The 19,393-nt window shown below is 42.1% G+C and overlaps 1 protein-coding gene across 3 annotated transcripts in view; it reads right to left on the bottom strand.

The window, feature by feature from the left end:
* arnt2 (aryl-hydrocarbon receptor nuclear translocator 2) overlaps positions 1-19,393 on the bottom strand; it is a 144,603-nt gene that overhangs the window by 104,726 nt on the left and 20,484 nt on the right. For 2 of the 3 annotated variants that reach the window (XM_070554614.1, XM_070554615.1), the window contains exon 3: positions 7,642-7,689. The exons of the other annotated variant lie outside the window; for it this stretch is intronic. In XM_070554614.1, coding sequence (XP_070410715.1) covers positions 7,642-7,689 — 48 coding nt within the window. The remainder of the gene's footprint in view (positions 1-7,641; positions 7,690-19,393) is intronic. 3 annotated transcript variants of the gene reach the window in all.

Here is a 19,393-nt window from a genome sequence, read left to right as displayed (position 1 = left end):
ACATAAGCCGGCTGTTGCAGCGCTCTGCCAATGACATGGCGACCGCAGATCAAGGCAGATCAAGGAAGCGCAATTTCACAGAAGCAGAAATTGAGGTACCTGTGGGTGAGGTGGAGAAATGAAAGGAAGTTCTTTTGCAAAACAAATAAGAGAAAATCCACGGAGTGGCACAGCGTTGCTGAAGCCGTCAATGTTGTGAGTTCTTCAGAGAAATCTGTGGCGGATACAAAAAAAATGGTCCAATAGGGATTAGATCCCCAGACTTGCAGGTGAAAGTCACGCGCACTAACCAGTCACCCAAACAGAGATCTCCCCTGTACAAGTAGCCAGGGCGCATGATCAATCGGGTCACAGTGACAGGACACACTGTCACAGATGCATGATATTCTGTCTCAATCTGTTCCCCTGCTGATATTCTGCATTCCGTATTCTGTGCTTCAGGCTGTGTGTGTGTGTGTGTGTGTGCGTGCGCACATGCGGGTGTGCGTGTGGGGGGTATTGTTCTGTGTGAAAACGAAGCAGTACAAGTGATAATGCTGCAGGATTTCATAATTGTATCTTCTCAGCAGCAGCACTGCAGGTGCTCTCCATGTCCAACATGTGCGTAAGCCAGGTCCTTAGTCAACTTAAAGTTGCGCACATTTTTCCGCTAAGTTTTCTTTCATAAATCCCAAAGTTTGCGTGGAAAGTTGCTTACACAGTTTTCCGACCCTGTTTTGTGCGTAAGCAAGCTTGATAAATGAGGCCCCTGGCCTCTGCAGTGCTTGGCACACAAGATAACATACTGTCAACAAACTGTTGTTTTCAAGGCCTCGGCTTTACCCCTTATCGCTTATACAGGATTCCACACTCTGAATGAAAAGTGAACTTTTACAACTCATAATTTAAATAACCATTAAATAATCATCTGGTTGAATGAACCAGATGTTATATCATAATAATATTAATGTTTGGATAATCTGTGCCTAATTCAGTGAATTTGAAATGAATGTGATTATTACAATGAAACATTTATATGTCATGATCAGTAATGTTTGATTTAAAAAGTGAATCACTATCTACACGCATACACAATGTTCATAAGATATAAATTATGGTTAAGGTCACCTTTCACATAGGTTTAAAGATTATTTATCCACAGACCAAGACATCTTGTATCTGGAAAGTGTGGTTTCTGAGGGATGTTGGTAACGTCAACAAACATGTCAAATTCTGATTCGCAGAAATGATAAACTCAAGATTAATAAAACTAGGATGACTTCCTGAGTTAGGAAGTTTTTTCAGCAGAACATCGGAGTGGCCAATCTGGAGAAAACTCTCTGAACCATCAAAGCTTTTGACAAGAAGTCAGGGTCCGAAATTAAATTTTTTACTCACCGGCCAACTTGGCCGGTAGATGATGAAAATCTACCGGCCAAGCATATTTTTTACCGGCCAAAATTCTAAATGATTTAGATCTACCTAAAGCATGTAATTCTATATTATGTTGATTCCAAACAGAGTGACAAAATAATTAAAACATCAATTAATAAGGAAAACAACTCTTTTGTCATTTTTACTATTTATTTATTTATTTTTAGAGATGTTTTTATGAACTCTTTCATTGAAATCTAGTCAGACTCCTTGTTTTCTCTGGCCATGAAGTCTGGCCTCCTGCTTCTGACACCGTCTTTGTGCCAAAGCATTACAGCCTCATTTGGGTCATAGTCCTTGATCTCTGGAGAACACAGCTGCACCATGAGAATATCTGAAAGTGTGTCAGGGCTAGGGTTGTCACGGTAACCGGTGTAGCAGTAAACCCCGGTAAAGAAGTTGACAATAATAATAACCGTCTTGTTTAAAAAAATATCTCGGTGGATTACCGTGGCTGTGGTGTAGGCGCGGTGACCCTTACCAGCCACCGTATCATCTGTTGGAAGTTGCCGGCGGCACATGCGCACTTTGTTGTTTACGACCAAAACTTTCTTTAAGCTAAAGCTGAAATAATGGCCAGAGGAGACGGCACTCGGGACATTTATTATCCCTCAAAGAAGACAAAGTCAGAAGTATGGGCATTTTTTGGATATTTGAAGAATGCCGAGGGACAGTTGTCTGTGAAAGGCAGCAACGCTACGTGGTCATCATAATGTAGCCATTGTCTCACGACTCCGCCGTCTCCAGTTCGCCACTTTTCACAAAATCTTCTGGTTGCCACTGGTCCTGGTGGTTTTTCTTCCAGTTCGACGAGTTTTCTTTTGGAAGGCTGGCTGACTCCAGCTAAAAACCGCCACATTTCACCGCTAGTTTTAACACGAAGCTAACGGCTAACTTGATAAACTGATTGAATGGGATAGGTGGAAATGACGTTGGATGCGGCGTTCACGTGTCGCGTACGTTTGTGTACGCTGCATGCAGGCGGGAGGAGTATCAGAAATCCGTGGAAGATGTGACTGATAAACATAACTAATTTGGTGCAAACATTTACTCGCCAGGTGGCAGGTAGAGCTCAAAAATTTACTCGCCAAATGGAGCAATTTGCTCGCATTTGGCGAGTGGCGAGTGTTAATTTCGGACCCTGCAAGAAGTCAAAGCCTGCCTGCAGCTGACACGGCAAACGGCTCCTTAAGAGCACAGCTATTCTAGACATAAACAAGTTCCTGTTGTAAACCTTCATGTCTGTTGTGACCTGGAGACAACCCGAGACCGGACTGGTCATACTGCGGTTTTTCTACGAACTTCGGTGCCTTGAGGTCCACCAGACTACCTGACATTGCAGATCACACCGGGGGTCTCCGATCAGGGTTTGTAGACACAACCGATTGCGTCTGATGTTGTTTTATACATAATCATCTCTCTAGTTTATAGCAGACCAAATTCTTTTACACCCAGAACTCAGTTTCTTCCAGATACAAAGGTTCTGATAAATATCACATTCCATCCACACACATACATCCATCACATATCGTTACTCATAACTTGTCATGTATTATGATTAGTCTAGAAAATAAAGTTTATTTTAATGATATACTTGACTCTGTCTGAATTAATACGAAGTGTGTTTATGGTCCCTGAATAAGCAAAGAATCCTAAATTCTTCTGGTTAAACATTCAAAGATCAATCAGGTTGATATTCTATATTTACATAGAGTCATCACATCTTATTGGTCATAATTTAACCCCCCAATCTCACTACATTACACTGCCCATTGTCACTAATTCTGTTCATAACTTTTATAGACAGGATTTCTAGGCACAGCCATGATCAGTTTTGGTGGCTTGACGATTGGGTCACTGCTTATTGCAGATGGTGTGGTCCTGTTGGCTTTATCAGAATGTATTCTTCGGCCTTCTCTGTAGCAGTTAGCAGGAGAGTGTGAAGCAGCTGGGATATGAATCAGCTCCTCTAGCAGAGATGTTAAATGTTAGAATAAAGTTAATTAAATAAAATATGAAACATCCTGGACCTGCTTCTTTGCTTTCTTTATTGAAGTATCAGATCAATACTAGCAGCAGATTCTCAAAATCAAATTATTTTGACTTGAATGCAAAAACAACTGGATCAGGAAAAAAATTGGGTTTTTTTTTTTCATTTAGCTAATTTAAACATTGCTAGATAAACATTTTTTTCTCTCCTTCCTTTACTTTAACAACAGAACATGATTAGAAAACTGTTCACGAGTGTGCAAAACAACATGCTATCACCTAAATATATCTATAATTAAACTATGATCAGTAAAATTTTATGTATTTCATTAGCATGCTCAGTAGTAAGCTACTGGAAATGCTAAGAACATCCAGCTTACAATGTAATGGTGACTAGAGCTGAACTATTTAGGAAAAATAATCTAATTGGGATTTTTTTCCTTCAATGTTGCAATAGCGATTTAATTCACTATTGTTTCTCATTTTTCAACTAACTGAAGCAAAAAATAAACCCTATGTAACTTGTACAGAATATAAACAAGTTTATGTATCTACATATTTATCTACATATCATATCAACAAGTTTATTGGTCTACAATGGTGGCGCAGTGGTTAGCACTGTTGCCTCGCAGCACGAAGGTTGCATGTTCGAAACTCAGCAGTGGCCTTTCTGCGTGGAGTTGCGTGTTCTCCCCGTGCATGCGTGGGTTTCCTCCGGGTACTCCGGTTTCCCCCCCAGATCACAACATGCCCTATAGGTTATAAACTGCTAGTCGCTTTGGATAAAAGCGTCTCCTAAATAAATAAACATAAACACTCCCAAGTAAAGACAACATTTTGTGTTTGAAGGTGCGATGCTTTGCAGCCAGGAGCACATCCCTTGAAGGAGCATAGGTATTAGCATCAACTGTGAACATTTATTAGCAGGAAAGAAGTGTGCCCCATTTATTGAAGTCTTTTGTGTTTAGAGTTTTTGACGTCTTGTCCATGCAGAGCTTCCATAATTCAGTTATATCCATAGCTGCTAGCCAAAACTCAGTGTAGTTGAAGTCTCTTACAGTTTTCTAGCTATACTAAAATACCTGTCTGTGCTTATTTGACTGATGGCAGTTTTTATATTTTATTAGACTCCAAATTTAATTATTTGGTACGTTCTGAATTCATAATTTGTATAAAAAAAAGCTGCGATATTAGCATTAGCATCCCTGTGGGTTTTTCAATGTATATTAGCATTGTGTGTTGAGCGCAGCTTTGTTTTATTTATACTCATTACAGAGAAAACTTGCTCACAATGATACATTTATTTTTCACTCTACATTGTAAGAATGAAAATAAAGTTTACACAACCATCTCGCGAGCCGGATTTAACCCGCTTCAATCCGGCCCGCGGGCCGCACATTTGACACCCCTGGTTTAGATAGTTTCACAACCATCGTGTTTTTTCGGAACCCACTTGATCGTGAGCCTGCTCATGACAAAATAACATCAGGTGATCAGTAAACAGTTTAAGGTAACTTGTATGCTCCACAGAAACACAATCCAGCTGAACAATAGTGGTGTTGCTGGACATTTTGCTCAGTTTTGTGGGGGCTTGGTTGTTCCACGTTGGGGTTCCACAGTCAGGCACAGTTAAGTGCCCGCCCAGCTGGAAGGTTGCAGGTTTGAGCCCCGCTCAGTTTGTTGCTGCCGTTGTGTCCTTGGGCAAGACACTGAACCCACCTTGCTTGCTGGTGGTGGTCGGAGGGACCAGCGGCGTCTGTGTACGGCAGACTCGCCTCTGTCAAAGTGCCCCAGGGCAGCCTTGGCTACAATGTAGCTCATCACCACCAGGGTGTGAATGTGTGTGTGTGAATGACTGATTGTGTTGTAAAGCACCTTGGGGGGCTCCAGGAAGGCAGAAGGCACTATATCAAATACAAGCCATTTATCATGTTCACATGTGAAACACCCAACCAATCGGGGGATGCGTGGGCGTGGCCTGCAACAGCTTGATTTCCTGAAAGTGACAGAGGCCTGCCACATCTCGTTCTTGAAGGTACTCAGAATGTGAGGAATAAAACTCCTAAGATTGCTTCGTGTGAAAGCGACATAGCATGTTGTGCATCGACTATTGAACTATTAGGACTTTTGAAGTCATAATTCACTCATGTTTTAGTACTAAGGCTACTGATGGCTATCATGGCAAAAATGAGAAACATGATTCTTTTGATGGAATTTGAGATCTCAATAATTTTACACAATATTTAATTGATAACACAAGTTTACTGAACAATTACAGTTCAGACATAGAGAAAAGGTTCTCCTGTGGGACTCAAATAAAATTAAGCTTGGTCTTGAAAAAAGTAAGCAAATACATAAACATTTATGTTGTAATGAACTTCGACATCTTTCTGCATAATAGTTATGTAGTACTGTCCAGTGGTAATGTGCATAGTAGCATAATGCAACATGTAGCTCAGATACGCCCACATCAGCCCGCTTCTCCTCCAGCTTCACTGGCTGCCAGCCAACTTCAGGGTTCAGTTCAAGATCCTGGTTCTGGTCTATAGGGCCTTACATGGACAAGCACCATCATAAACTGGTGATCTTCTCTGTCCCTACACCCCCAGCAGGTCCCTGAGGTCCAGTGACCAAAGACTACTGGTTGTGCAGCACCAGGCTAAAGGTCAGAGGTGACAGATCAACGGCTGCTGTGGCCCCCAGACTCTGGAACTCTCTCCCCCTGAGCCTGAGATCAGTGGACTCAGTGGTCTCCTTTAACCCTCCCACTGTCCTAATGGGTGTGACCCTGCAAGGAAAGTTGACCATTGAGCAGGATTGGTGGTTTATCCCTTGAGGTCCACGTGACAAGGGTGAGGTGGTGCTCACTCCTCACCCCTGCCACAGGGACCCAAGGGATAAACCATCAATCCTGCCCAATGGTCAACTTTCCTTGCAGGGTCACACCCATTAGGACAGTGGGAGGGTTAAAAAGCAACACTCACCTGTTCAGGCTTTGGTGTGACCTTCATCACCCTCTCCTTATTCTGCTCTTGTTCCGCCTTTCCTGGGATCCACTGATTTCCCTCTTTCCTATTCATTTTCTCTCTCTTTCCTTATGTTTTTTTTTGTTCTTTTCTCCTTTTAAACATACTTTTAATCATTTTCAAAATCTTTTTATACTTTAATTTTTTGTTTTTGTGAAGAGCTTCGTGATTTTTATCTTGAGAGGCGCCATATAAAATATTGTCTTCTTTTTCTACTAATATTTATCAGAGTGAGAAATAAGAGGGGTGGTGGGAGAGCGTATGAAGAGAGTCAAATGTATGTCCTGCACTCATTGCATGAGGCTTACCAGCCCTGGTTATATATACATATGTTCTGAGGATATAGTTAGTGAGTGGGTGACTGGCTCTATGATTGGTCAGTAGATGTAAAGTGAACTTGCTGCATGCACATGTGCAGATCCTTCCCTTACGTGCAGGCTGGGTTTTTGCTAACCTGCAGAGAATATCATAAGCAAAGTCACAGAAAGTAGCTAACGTTCACCAGAACTGTCGCTAGGTTGTTCGCCAGATGCTTTTCGGAAAGTATTGAGGGGTTCTGAAAAGTTGTTAGAAATAGTGTCAAAGTCGCTAATTTGGCACTACTGTGTGGGAGCTGTGCTCGATTTGCAACTTGGAGCAGCGTGAGTAACCCCTAAAGGAGGAGCAAATAATCAGCTCCTTTTGTCTTAATGGTTGTTGAAAACCCACATCGTAACTGAGATTAAAATTAAATTAATCAACCAGCTTTAAGTACTATTTCTGCTTTGCACCAGGATTATGGAGAAACACCATTTTAGTTCTGTTTCGTATCATACATTTGGCAGTTTAACAAAGGGAAACTGACGTGATTTGTCTGAAACCGGCTGACTCAGTTCTGCTGGTCCTGAACCCTTGACCTGTAGCACTGTGAATGTCCACTGCATTGTTCATTTGGTGGAAAGCAAAAGGTGAGGATGACTCGATCTCACTGGTGCAGAAAGGTTATCTGTAGCATTGTCATGTCTGGATGTTCAGGAGAACATGTAGACTTTCAAGAGCAATTTGGAAACAGGATAAGAGACATGTGCATTAAACTCTATAAGATCGAAACTCAAATTTACACATTTAATTTTACTTAATTTTCCACTAAACAAACCGACAGATTTCCTGAAACCAGAGCTGGTTCTGAATTATACATGAAAGAATGAGCAATGTGGGGATTCTGGCTTCTCACCTTGAAAATTTGCTAGGTCCTTCACCATCTTCATCATCAAAATCCATTCTGAAAAATAACATGAGTTTTTATTCTGTTACATCAAGCTGCTGACTTCTGACACATCTGACTGAAGCTGAGAGCAACCGAAACTCCAGCAGGACTTCTGAGCTCCATTTAGATGTTCGTTGGAAAAGCTAGATCTGACGTTAGTGAATGTTTTCTTCAAACCAAAACTCAAGGCTGGAAACATTTTCAAGGGTTAGGATACAATACTAGAGCCCGTCTGGTGATATTGAGGGAAGAAAAAAAACTTGTGGCCACAAGATACTTATTAGTTAGTCATTATTACCTGGGAACGAGTTAATAACAGTGGCAGCTCGTCCATGAGGGGCGCTGCCCCACCAGTCTCCCAGGAAGAAGAGAACAATCACAAAGTATAAAAAAATAATGAGAATTACTAAATGATCTATACATCTTATAAATGCTGTGTATAATCTACATTAAAAATGCTATTTCACACTTTTACAGCGACTGAATCGTCTTGTGACGTATTTCCTGTTCCTTCAGGTGCAGCAATCTCTACCATAGGCCCACGCTATAACTAATGCCACGTTAGCATATTGTCTTGACCCCGCCCACTGTGGAACAGGCAGCGGGCTAGAAGCATTATGGGTAGCCAGTTTTCAGTTGTTTTGTTTTATTGTGGTATGTTTTCGTGTGTTTGTTGTGGTTTTTTTGCAAAGGTTGTGTTGGTTGTTAAGCCTAATTTACACTTCTCCATCAGACAGACGCATACGCGCCAACAGAGACGTTTTGTTCTCAGACTTCTCCATCAACTGGGGATTGTTGCAAAGCAATTCCCCGCCAGGACAACAGAGGGTTTAGTCACCATACAGTCATGGATCTGGTCCACGATAATGTATTTACTATTGTGTTTACATTGTGTTAATGTATTTCAGATACTTTTTAACACGGACAAATTTGACCCTCATCCCCCTTCACCTTTGCGTTTGATCAGCGTCTCTAAACTCACGTTTCCCATCTTTTAGGTCCAGGAGATATTGATGCATGGGAAGGAGTTATTAAATCATGGGAATGGGTTATTAATGTGTGGGACCGAATTATTAACTTGTGTGAATGATTTATTAATGCTTGGGAATGAGTTATTAAGTCGTGGGAACGAGCTATTAATGCATAGATAGGACTTATTAACTAACGGGAATGAGTTATTAATGCACAAGAAGTACTTAATAACTCATGGGAATGAGTTATTAACTTGTGAGAATGTTATTAATGCATGAAAAGGAGTTATCAACTTGTGAGAACAAGTTATTTTTGCATGAGACAGAGTTATTAACTCATGGTAATGAGTTATGAAGTCGTGGGAACGAGCTATTAATGCATGGGAAGGACTTATTAACTTGTGTGAATAAGTTATTAATGCACAAGAAGTACTTAATAACTCATGGGAATTAGTTATTAACTTGTGAGAATGTTATTAATGCATGGGAAGGAGTTATTAAATCATGGGAATGGGTTATTAATGTGTGGGACCGAATTATTAACTTGTGTGAATGATTTATTAATGCTTGGGAATGAGTTATTAAGTCGTGGGAACGAGCTATTAATGCATAGAATGGACTTATTAACTAACGGGAATGAGTTATTAATGCACAAGAAGTACTTAATAACTCATGAGTTATTAAATTGTGAGAATGTTATTAATGCATGAAAAGGAGTTATCAACTTGTGAGAGCAAGTTATTATTGCATGAGACAGAGTTATTAACTCATAGTAATGAGTTATGAAGTCGTGGGAACGAGCTATTAATGCATGGGAAGGACTTATTAACTTGTGTGAATAAGTTATTAATGCACAAGAAGTACTTAATAACTCATGGGAATGAGTTATTAACTTGTGAGAATGTTATTAATGCATGGGAAGGAGTTATTAAATCATGGGAATGGGTTATTAATGTGTGGGACCGAATTATTAACTTGTGTGAATGATTTATTAATGCTTGGGAATGAGTTATTAAGTCGTGGGAACGAGCTATTAATGCATAGATAGGACTTATTAACTAACGGGAATGAGTTATTAATGCACAAGAAGTACTTAATAACTCATGGGAATGAGTTATTAACTTGTGAGAATGTTATTAATGCATGAAAAGGAGTTATCAACTTGTGAGAGCAAGTTATTATTGCATGAGACAGAGTTATTAACTCATGGTAATGAGTTATGAAGTCGTGGTAACAAGCTATTAATGCATGGGAAGGACTTATTAACTTGTGTGAATAAGTTATTAATGCATGGGAAGGAGTTATTAAATCGTGGGAATGAGTCATTAATGCGTGGGAAGGCAGGGTTTCCCTTACATAGACGTAGCCGTGGCGGGCCGCCACGGCTGAAATCCCACCGCCACGCCTACAAGATCCCAAGTTTTATTTTATTTTATTTTATTTTTTTTTGCGCAGTTTCCCGAAGAAGCACTACTATGTTGTCGCTTGTGATCACAGCCGGCGGGCAGCAAGGAGGAGCAGGCAGGGCAAGGTGAAGTTACAGCATAAGTTACTGAGTTTAAAATTAGAAAGGTAGCAGTGGATATAATGCTTTTTGGTTTACATGCTTCAATAGCATTAAGATAAACGAGTGTTGACGATCTTGACAGGGTTTCCTCCAGTGTTTAATAGGCCAGGGTTTCCTCCCCCCACCAGGCTAAGCATCACTTATTCATGTAAAATTTATTTATTTATTCATGTCTGACTTTAACCGCATCTAATACTGTATTACGGCGTGAGCGCAACACCGACAACTTAAGATCGATGTGTGAGCAGCCTGAGAGGTCGTGTTACGTGCAGTGCCCCCTTTTGGCCACAAGGTGGCTTCAGTGGCTTCTGCCTCACCTGTCTCCCGGTGCTCAGCTGTGGGTGATTGAGCAATCACTTGTCAGCAGATAAAAGCTGCCCTCTTGCCTTCATTCAAGAAGGTACAGGGAAGTGTGGACACGGAAGTGTTCTCACTGCTCTCTTCTCCTTGAGTGCTTGTGCTGGTGTGTTTGCTTCGTGGTACTTTGTTAAGTCAGTGGTTTATGCTCGTGTTCGTTAGGATTTATGGTATTGTGACTTTGGACTGGCCTTTGACTCCCCCTTTTGGATCTCCCCTGAGCGTTTCTGCTAACCAGGAAGTCTCGTGTTTAGTTCTGTATATATATATTGCATTTAGTGTTTTATCAACAGTGAATATTTTAGTTAAACATATTCTCCTCCCAGCCCTTTTGGCTTGGCGCTTTACGTTAGTCCTTTTTCCATTTTGTTTGTTCAGGCTCTTTGTGTTTGTTAATAAAATCCTTTGTTGGAGACACATTTACTTTATTATTAAACCTACACACAACATCTCTTACTCCCTCTACCACATCACTCCTGGCGAGCTGAGGGACGTAACAGAGTGGGGGCTCGTCGGGTGTTTCATCTGAACCCTTAAAACCTCCAGCAGGCTACGCTGCACTATTGACGTGTTAGCGTGCGGCGCTAACAACTTAGCGACGTGACAAGTCTCGAAGAAAGCGTAAAAACACGTTGGACGCTTCTTCTGAAGCGGGAAAATAACACCTCTTCTTAAGCAGAGCACGACGTCGCCTCGGCTCGTTCACCCTCTGCCGAGCCGGACTGAGCTCGATAACATTGACCCAGCACAGCCACTGGGTCGTTGGAGCTGCCCCGTGACTGCCTGATGGAAAACCAGCAGGTTTCATCAGACTCGTAAAGTTTCTTGTTTTTGCTGGGGACCCGCTGTATTTTACCGCTCCCTCCTGCAGTCTTCCCCTATTAACATTTAAAATGATTCTGTAAACTCCGTGTATCAATAGAAACAATTTATGCCTCTGCCAGCTGCAGTAAATGTAGTTTCCAAATAATAAATAAGAGGTGCATTAATCTGTGTATCTCCTTTGATCCGCATTAGTGATATTCTCAGCACCAGAACAATGAAGCAAAGAAACGGATGCCTGAGTTTGTTAGTCATTTTATTTATTAGGTGCATCTAACCTGTTCTATTTTTCTCTTAAATGAGATCAAATCAGTGCTTCTATGGGTTGTCTCCACTCTGCACTAGAAAATTTTACTTTATTTAGAGACGTGTCATAATTTCTCCTCAAGCCTCATGCGTGGGAAGGAGTTATTAACTCATGAGAACGAGTTACTAATGCGTGGGAACAATCATTAATGCGTGGAAAGGAGTTATTAACTTTAAACATCTTTTGGGTGTTCTTGCTGTGTTTAGTTTCAAATTCCATCTTTTAGTTCTTTTTAAAACACAGAAAAGGTTTATTTACCTGCAACGTTTCGTTTGCGGCTGCAAACATCATCAGAGCTGACGCCGATGGTGGCGTCACTTCCTTCGTTTATCTGCGGGCAGCAGAGGACATTGTCGCCCTCTGCTGCCCGCTCTCCGCTCTCCAATGATGCAGTCCCATGTGTAATCCAATGAGTAAACTCCATCGTCCCTGTTCATGGTCCCACTTCCACGTCTCCTTATCTCTATCGCTTCTTTTATCCATCTTTTGTATTTCTGTTGTTCGGTGTTTATGATCCTTGTTTTGTCCCAGTCCATTACATGGTTTTCTCTTGTGCAGTGATCTGTTACGGCTGACTTCTTTATTGTGCTTTCTGCTTCTTGTTTTGCTGCTCTTGTGAGTTTTCGACTTGTTTCTTTCTCACACTCCTTTCTATGTTCTATTTAGAGCCCTGCACGGGCCTAAAATCTGAGCCCGTGTCTGGCCCGGCCCGAGGGGGTGGAGCCCCAGCCCGACCCGGCCCGAAAAGGTTTTCAGGATTCTCTGGCCCGGCCCGAGCCTGATTTTTTTTTTAACCAGCTAAATTAAAACAAAGTGCGTCAATCCTGACCAATGTGTTAAAAGACGTGCAGGATCCGATCAATTTGTTTTTCCCTCGTTTACCGTCACGGAGATGACGGCGCACTGGCTCTGGTGTTAATCAAGTTAAATTTTATCTCTTTCCAACAATTTTCACAAGAAAACAAAACAGACAAAAGCAGGGCTTGTGTTGACCGGATAGTTCCAGAATAGAAAGAATTAACCCGACGCATGCAGACGAACTGACATTTTATTCGTTACACACGTCGCAGATGTAGCTAAATCACCCAAGAAAAGATTCCCATCTGAACATCTGAGCTGCTCAGCGCATATGTGCACAGCAAGCTGAAGTTGTGGAGATTGGCTTGGAGCGCATCGCAGAACCAGAGCGCATGCGGGAAGGTTCATCCCACTGAAGCGAGTGTTTTCCAAACCCGGTCGCTCAGAGAGACTTGTCACTTAGAAAATGTTCCCTGATTATGAAACTTTGGCTGAATAGCATTTGTTCCTGTCTCCAATGTGGCGACGCATCCAGGAGCCGTCTGAGGAGAAGCCGAGAATCTCACATCCTCTTCAGCTCATTAGCGCATATGATTACGCACAAGCGTGACGCGTCAACCCGGTCTCACAGTAAGACCGGGTTGGACCTGTTCAGGTTTACGCAGACAATCTTTACATAGAATTGAATTACAGATATAAAATTAATTCAGTAAAATATAAAGCATTTTATTTAAATATCCATTCATTATTTTACAAGCACAGAGAGCCGCATCAGATGGATGGAAGAGCCGCGAGTTGTGACATGTTTTCTCCAGGACCAGAGAGGACGCAAACTCAATACATCTCTTTTATTGTGAGGTAATAATTTCTCCGAGTTTTGCGGTTGCGGGCGGGAGTAGGCATGCACGCTGCAGGTGCGGGCGGGAGTGTAACACACACGTTGCAGTTGCAGGCGGTAATGGTCAGAAATTCAGCGGGAGCGGGCAGGAGCGGGATGAAGAAAACAGTCCCGCGCAGGGCTCTACTGCTGCGTTTGTGTTTCAGTTTTTTTAAATGAATTCGATTAAAAATAAAGGCACCCGGCCCAGCCCGTGTCCGAGGTAATTGCACAGTCGTTGGCCCGAAGCCTGGCCCCTAGGGCTTCAGTGCAGGGCTCTAGTTCTATTGTTCGTGTGTTGAGTTGGCGTCCGGTTTCTCCTATGTATGATTTATTGCAGAGTTTGCATGGCATTTCGTAAACGACTCCACATTTAAGTCCAGCTGGTATCTTGTCTTTTGGGTGCACCAGTCTGTTTCTAATTGTTGTGTATGGTTTTGGTGGTGTGTTTATGTTGTGTTTTTTCATTGTTGCTCTTATTTTTTCTTTTATGCTTTTGATGTATGGTAGGGTTATCACTCAGGGTATCTGCAGGTTTAAGGGAGCCAAATTTAAGACTTTTTAAGACCTTTTTTAAGGCCACTTTGACCAAATTTAAGTTATTTAAGCAGGGCAGCAGTAGCTCAACAGGTTGGGCGGGTAGTCCAGTAATCGGAAGGTCGCAGGTTCGATCCCGGCTTCGGACAGAGAATTCTGCTGTTGTGTCCTTGGGCAAGACAAATAACCCACCATGCCTGCTGGTGGTTGTCGGAGGGACCGGTGGCGCCTCTGTCAGCGCGCCCCAGGGCAGCTGTGGCTACATCGTAGCTCATCACCATCAGTGTGTGTGTGAATGGATGAATGATACACTGTAGAGTAAAGTGCTTTGGAGTCCTTACTCTGACAGGCGCTATACAAGTGCAGATCATTTATCATTTTTAAAAATTAAAGCTATAATTTTCAGCTATTGCCTGGAACCCGTGCCAACCACCCCGCGATCGTGGGATTAGCCATGCAGTTACCATTAAACTTCCACTTCTCCATGGCGCAAGCTCCCACTAGCTTAACCAGCTAATGTGCTCATCTAAAAATAGCCCTCTTTCACAACCAACCGAACGTGTACGGTTCCGCTTACGCCAACATCGTACACAAAAAATGCTGAACACTAACTAGAAATTCATGAAAATTGAAATAAAAGAATCTTGTTTATTGGGTCTTTGGTAATTTAAGACCTCTGGAAACTGTATTTAAGTATTATTTGTCATTTTTAAGGATTTTTAAGGCCTTAAATTTGGAAAAGCTAATTTAAGACTTTTTAAGACTTTTTAATGACCCGCAGATACCCTGTCACTGGTTGTGGTTCTTGTCTTTCTGGGTTTCTGGTTCTTTGCTTTGGTTGTTTTTCTCTTTCTTATATTGTTTGTTGTTTTCCTTTGTTTATTGTTAGAAAGAGGCAAGTCGAAGACACACAAGAGCAGCAAAAAAAGAAGCAGAAAGCACAATAAAGAAGTCAGCCATAACAGATCACTGCATAAGAGAAAACGACATAATGGACTGGGACAACACAAGGATAAGAAACACCGAGCAACAGAAATACTAAATATTCTTAGTTTTATTTACAGGAAAATAAAAAAATTAAGATTAAAGTTTGATGCAAGGTTATTTTTCTGACATCTAAAATGTTGTATATGCATGATTTTCAACCTAGTAAAATGTGTTACATACCTGCCTAATTAATCCACAGAGTGTAACAACATCTAAAACACAGTCCAAAACAATTGCTTCGAGGGCGCATTATACATGGTCAAAACATGTATAGAAATAATAAATTTCTTCTTCATACATTCTGCTGCAATGCCCTGGTCCTGCAGAATGAGCCCTGGCATTTTTACTGTGATTGCCTGTTTTTCTGTAAAATCACAGAAAAGAGAGCTGCTCGGGTCGAGCAGGCTGCTTCATGCGCGTTCACGCTCAGGCATCGCCCGTAGCATTTGCTATCCGTAGCTTTAGCAGCAGAGAGAGAGGCAGTGCCAACTCAGTGACTTTGTCGCTGTTCCTAACGCCTAGTGACAAACCTAGCTACATTTCTGAGGAACCTTAGCTACTTTCTGTAGACCTTTCTTCTAGATATTTCCTGTAAATTAGCAACAAAATAGCCATTTTCGCTCCGAACCGTTCTTTGGATTGACGTAGTTTCAGCTGTCATCAAGGATATAAAAGTTACAGATACGTCAAATGTTACTGGCGCTTTAACTCACCTAATAAAATGTCTGACTCTCATGCTGAAGACCTGAGTTCGATTCTGGGTGTGAACATAGTTTATTTGGAGTTTCTTTTTTACATTAATGATATATTTTTTTACAGTAAGACGCCCAAATTTTTATCTGAGACTCGCTGAACGGCATTGAATTCACAGATAAAAAAGATGTGGGTTCATTTTGGAACAATTTTTCAAGCAAGGGAAGGGAATGATCTGAGCATGCAGGAGGACTGACCCATCATAAACCTTTGTCGGCTGTGCTGAAGAGAAAGGTACAGAACCAAATTATTTAATTAATTAGCTGTGTGTTCTCCTATCCTCTGTCCTCCGGGCCACACACACACACACACACACACACACACACACACACACACTGCACGTTCGGCCAGCCGACGAAAAAGTGCAGCTGCAGAGACAGAGGCACATTATTTTATTAATTTGCTGTGTTCTTCTGTGTTCCGGGCCACACACACACACGGGACTGTCTCAGTTTCGTTAAGGAGTGTGCACGTACAGCATGCTGTGGGCTGCATGGTGGCGCAGTGGTTAGCACTGTTGTCTCGCAGCACGAAGGTTGCAGGTTCGAAACTCGGCTGGGGCCTTTCTGCGTGGAGTTGCGTGTTCTCCCCATGCATGCGTGGGTTTCCTCCGGGTACTCCGGTTTCCCCCACAGATCACAACATGCCCTATAGCAGGGATTCCCAAAGAGTGGTGCGCGTACCCCCGGGGGTGAGCGAGCTGCCGCTAGGGGGTGCGCGAGATGAAAAGTGTAATGGCTGCGGAGCTCAGAGAAGTCTGTCATATGTCACCATTAGCGTAACCAGAAACTCATTTGGGGGTGGGCCTAAGAAAAAGTAAGTGGGCACAATTAATGTAATTGAAAACAAATATATTTTTGCGCGCGTGTGTGCTCCACATGCGCCCTAGCTTCATAATAACAATGCGCCGAGCTTCAGCACTCTGGCATGCGCACGCCGATATGTTCCGTATTTGATCATTTTTAACGGTGTTGGAGGAATCCGAAGGTGGCGAGTCATTCTGGCAGATTGTAATTAACACCTGTCTCATGCAGGTGTTCTGACATTGTAAACCTCACACACAGAACATTGTGGATGTAACTAAATAAATCAAGAAATGATTCCCATTCAGGCTATTAACAGCGTACTGAAGATCTGAAGTTCAGAGTGCGTCTGTCAGAGGTCAGACGCGTTCCGGCGGAACCACGGCTCACGGGTGCACGAGTGAGCACATCTGGGCTGGGCAGAAGTAATTTTACAACATTGGTTTAAATAGCGCCAATAACGAGAAGCAGTGACTGGAGCGGCTCATGGACAACACACACACACACACACACACACACACAGATTCAATAAGCGCGCACGCTGCGCAAACTCCGGCGCGCCGTCAGTCTGAAAGCAGAAATGAGTGCTGCCTCCTCTGTGATAAAAACTTTTAAGAAGTTTTCTAACAACATTTTTCATTCAAGGTCAAATTAAGATATTAGCTTCTATTTTGGGATGACGTATTAAAGTCGGGTCCGCTCCAGCCAATGACTCCGAACCTGACTACAACTCATGTTACTGCAGCATTTGTTGTTCCAGTCCGCGTGGCAGCGGATCGCAGATTCAGCCACACCATAAAACAGCAATAAGTCGGTCTGAGGCAAAAGTGAACCTCATGGCTTTTCCATCTTTTTCCCCTATAGACATTTGATTACGCAAAAGTAGGTGACTAGCTCAGGTTTACGCAGAGCAGAAGGAAGGAGAGCGCTCTGGCCGCACAGGTTAAACGTTCCTACTTTAAGAAAACCGTTAAATTGCATTGTTTATGTGCTACCTGGGCACTCTAAATATTTATTTAAAATTAAATCAAAGGAAATTGTAATGGTATTGAATGTTTATTAATTACTATTTAAAAAATGAAAGTGATGGGGAAAAAGGTCGATCATATTTTTTTTACCCTGGCTGGTTAGCTTGACGTCTATATATATTTATATTTAAATATAAATATATATATATATATATATATATATATATATATATTTATATATATTTATATTTAAATATATATATATATATACGTATTAGGGGTGGGCCGTTATCGGCGTTAACGCGCTGCGGCAAAGCCAGACTCTTATCGCGCGGTAACAAAAATGACGCCGTTAATCTATTCTGAAAGTTGGGTTGGGATCTGGGTCTATACTAAGTAAGCTATGATGACTTTCACATTGCGCGGATGGATACTTGGTTGGCGCGGATGTATACTCGGCGAGGATCATCGACATATATAAGGCGTGGATGTATACGCGCAAAAGAGAACATCTTTAATGCCGGAGGAATCTTCAAACGTGACGCGCCAACATGGATGCACCCATAGCTAATATGGAAGATGCTGGATCACGTGTTGCGCAGGGGAAGAGTTTTTGTCAAACTACTATGTTTGAGTGCAACCGAGGCAAGCCCATCAGTGCAGCTCTATCAAGTAAGCTCACTGATCTCCTTGCTCAGTGGATTGCCGCGAGCTGCCGACCCATCAGCGTGGTCAAAGATGATGGGCTCGAGCTTGTTCTCCAGGCGGCCACGGGTGACTCATCCTACAAACTACCTGTGAGGCAAACAATCGTGAGGAAAATACATGACCAGCATGCAACAGAGAAAGCCGCGAAAGATGAGAAGTTGGTGGAGGCAACTGGTGTAGCACTGACTGGGGACCACTGAACCTCTGTCAGTAATGATAACTACCTCGGTGTTACTGCACACCTCATCGATGCCAGCTGGGAACTTCACTCCTTTGCTTTAGGTAGGCTGTGTCCTTTTAAATTTCATAATTAACCGAGAGGTTAACACGCGAGAGGGAGTGCTGTTGTGTTGAATATATGCATTTGTGTGATTCATATCATTAATACGTAAATAATCACACCAGTGCTGATATTTAGCAGTACAGCACTCCCTCTCATGTGATATTGTTTTTATACAACAGTTCTAAGAGCAATTTTTCTTATTTAACAATAATAAGCGACATAAGATTATAATTTGTTAGTTTATTCAATCATTTATTTAGCTCCGCCAACACAAATGGTTCCAACTAGAAAGATGTTGCTAGGCAACACAAAAATAACACAACATAACATTAGAACGCCTGATATTGTCTGTAAAATGTCCCAGTGCTGTTGTACTCCAATATCAGCACTCAAGGAATGTCTCTTGTCCAATCAAATTACTTGGTTAGAGCTAACTGTTTTATAATTTAATTTAATTAGCCTACTTATTAATTAGCACAACACCATGAATTACCACCACATTATGTTTGCTTCTTAATGATTGCTAGTTGTTTACTGCTTGTGAACTTATTCTGATCTTTGTTTGACCGTTAGGTGTGATGAAAACAGAGGAGCACCAGTTTGCAGACGCATGTGCCAGGCAGTTTCTAGACGTTGCTAATCAGTGGGGGATAGCTGACAAAACCAGCACTATTGGAACAGACAGCGCTCGTAATATGGTGGCAGCAGGGAGGATACTGCCATTCCAGCATTTGCCCTGCATTGCACATGTTACTCAGAGAGCTATAGTAGTGTCACTTCGGGAAAGTGGTTTTGATGGCGTTCTGGTCAAGTGCCGTAAAGTGGTCGGACATTTCAAACACAGTCCAGCAAATTCAGACGAGCTGAATGCCAAGCAAGCCTCCCTTGGACAAGAACAGGAACAACTTGTGCAAGACGTTCCAACACGGTGGAACTCCACCCTTGAGATGGTCAAACGCGTGAGGCGAAACAGAGACGCTC

The sequence above is a fragment of the Nothobranchius furzeri genome, chromosome 9 (assembly GCF_043380555.1).
Source record: "Nothobranchius furzeri strain GRZ-AD chromosome 9, NfurGRZ-RIMD1, whole genome shotgun sequence".
Classification (NCBI taxonomy): domain Eukaryota; kingdom Metazoa; phylum Chordata; class Actinopteri; order Cyprinodontiformes; family Nothobranchiidae; genus Nothobranchius; species Nothobranchius furzeri.
This window is presented reverse-complemented; position numbering and strand designations above follow the sequence as displayed.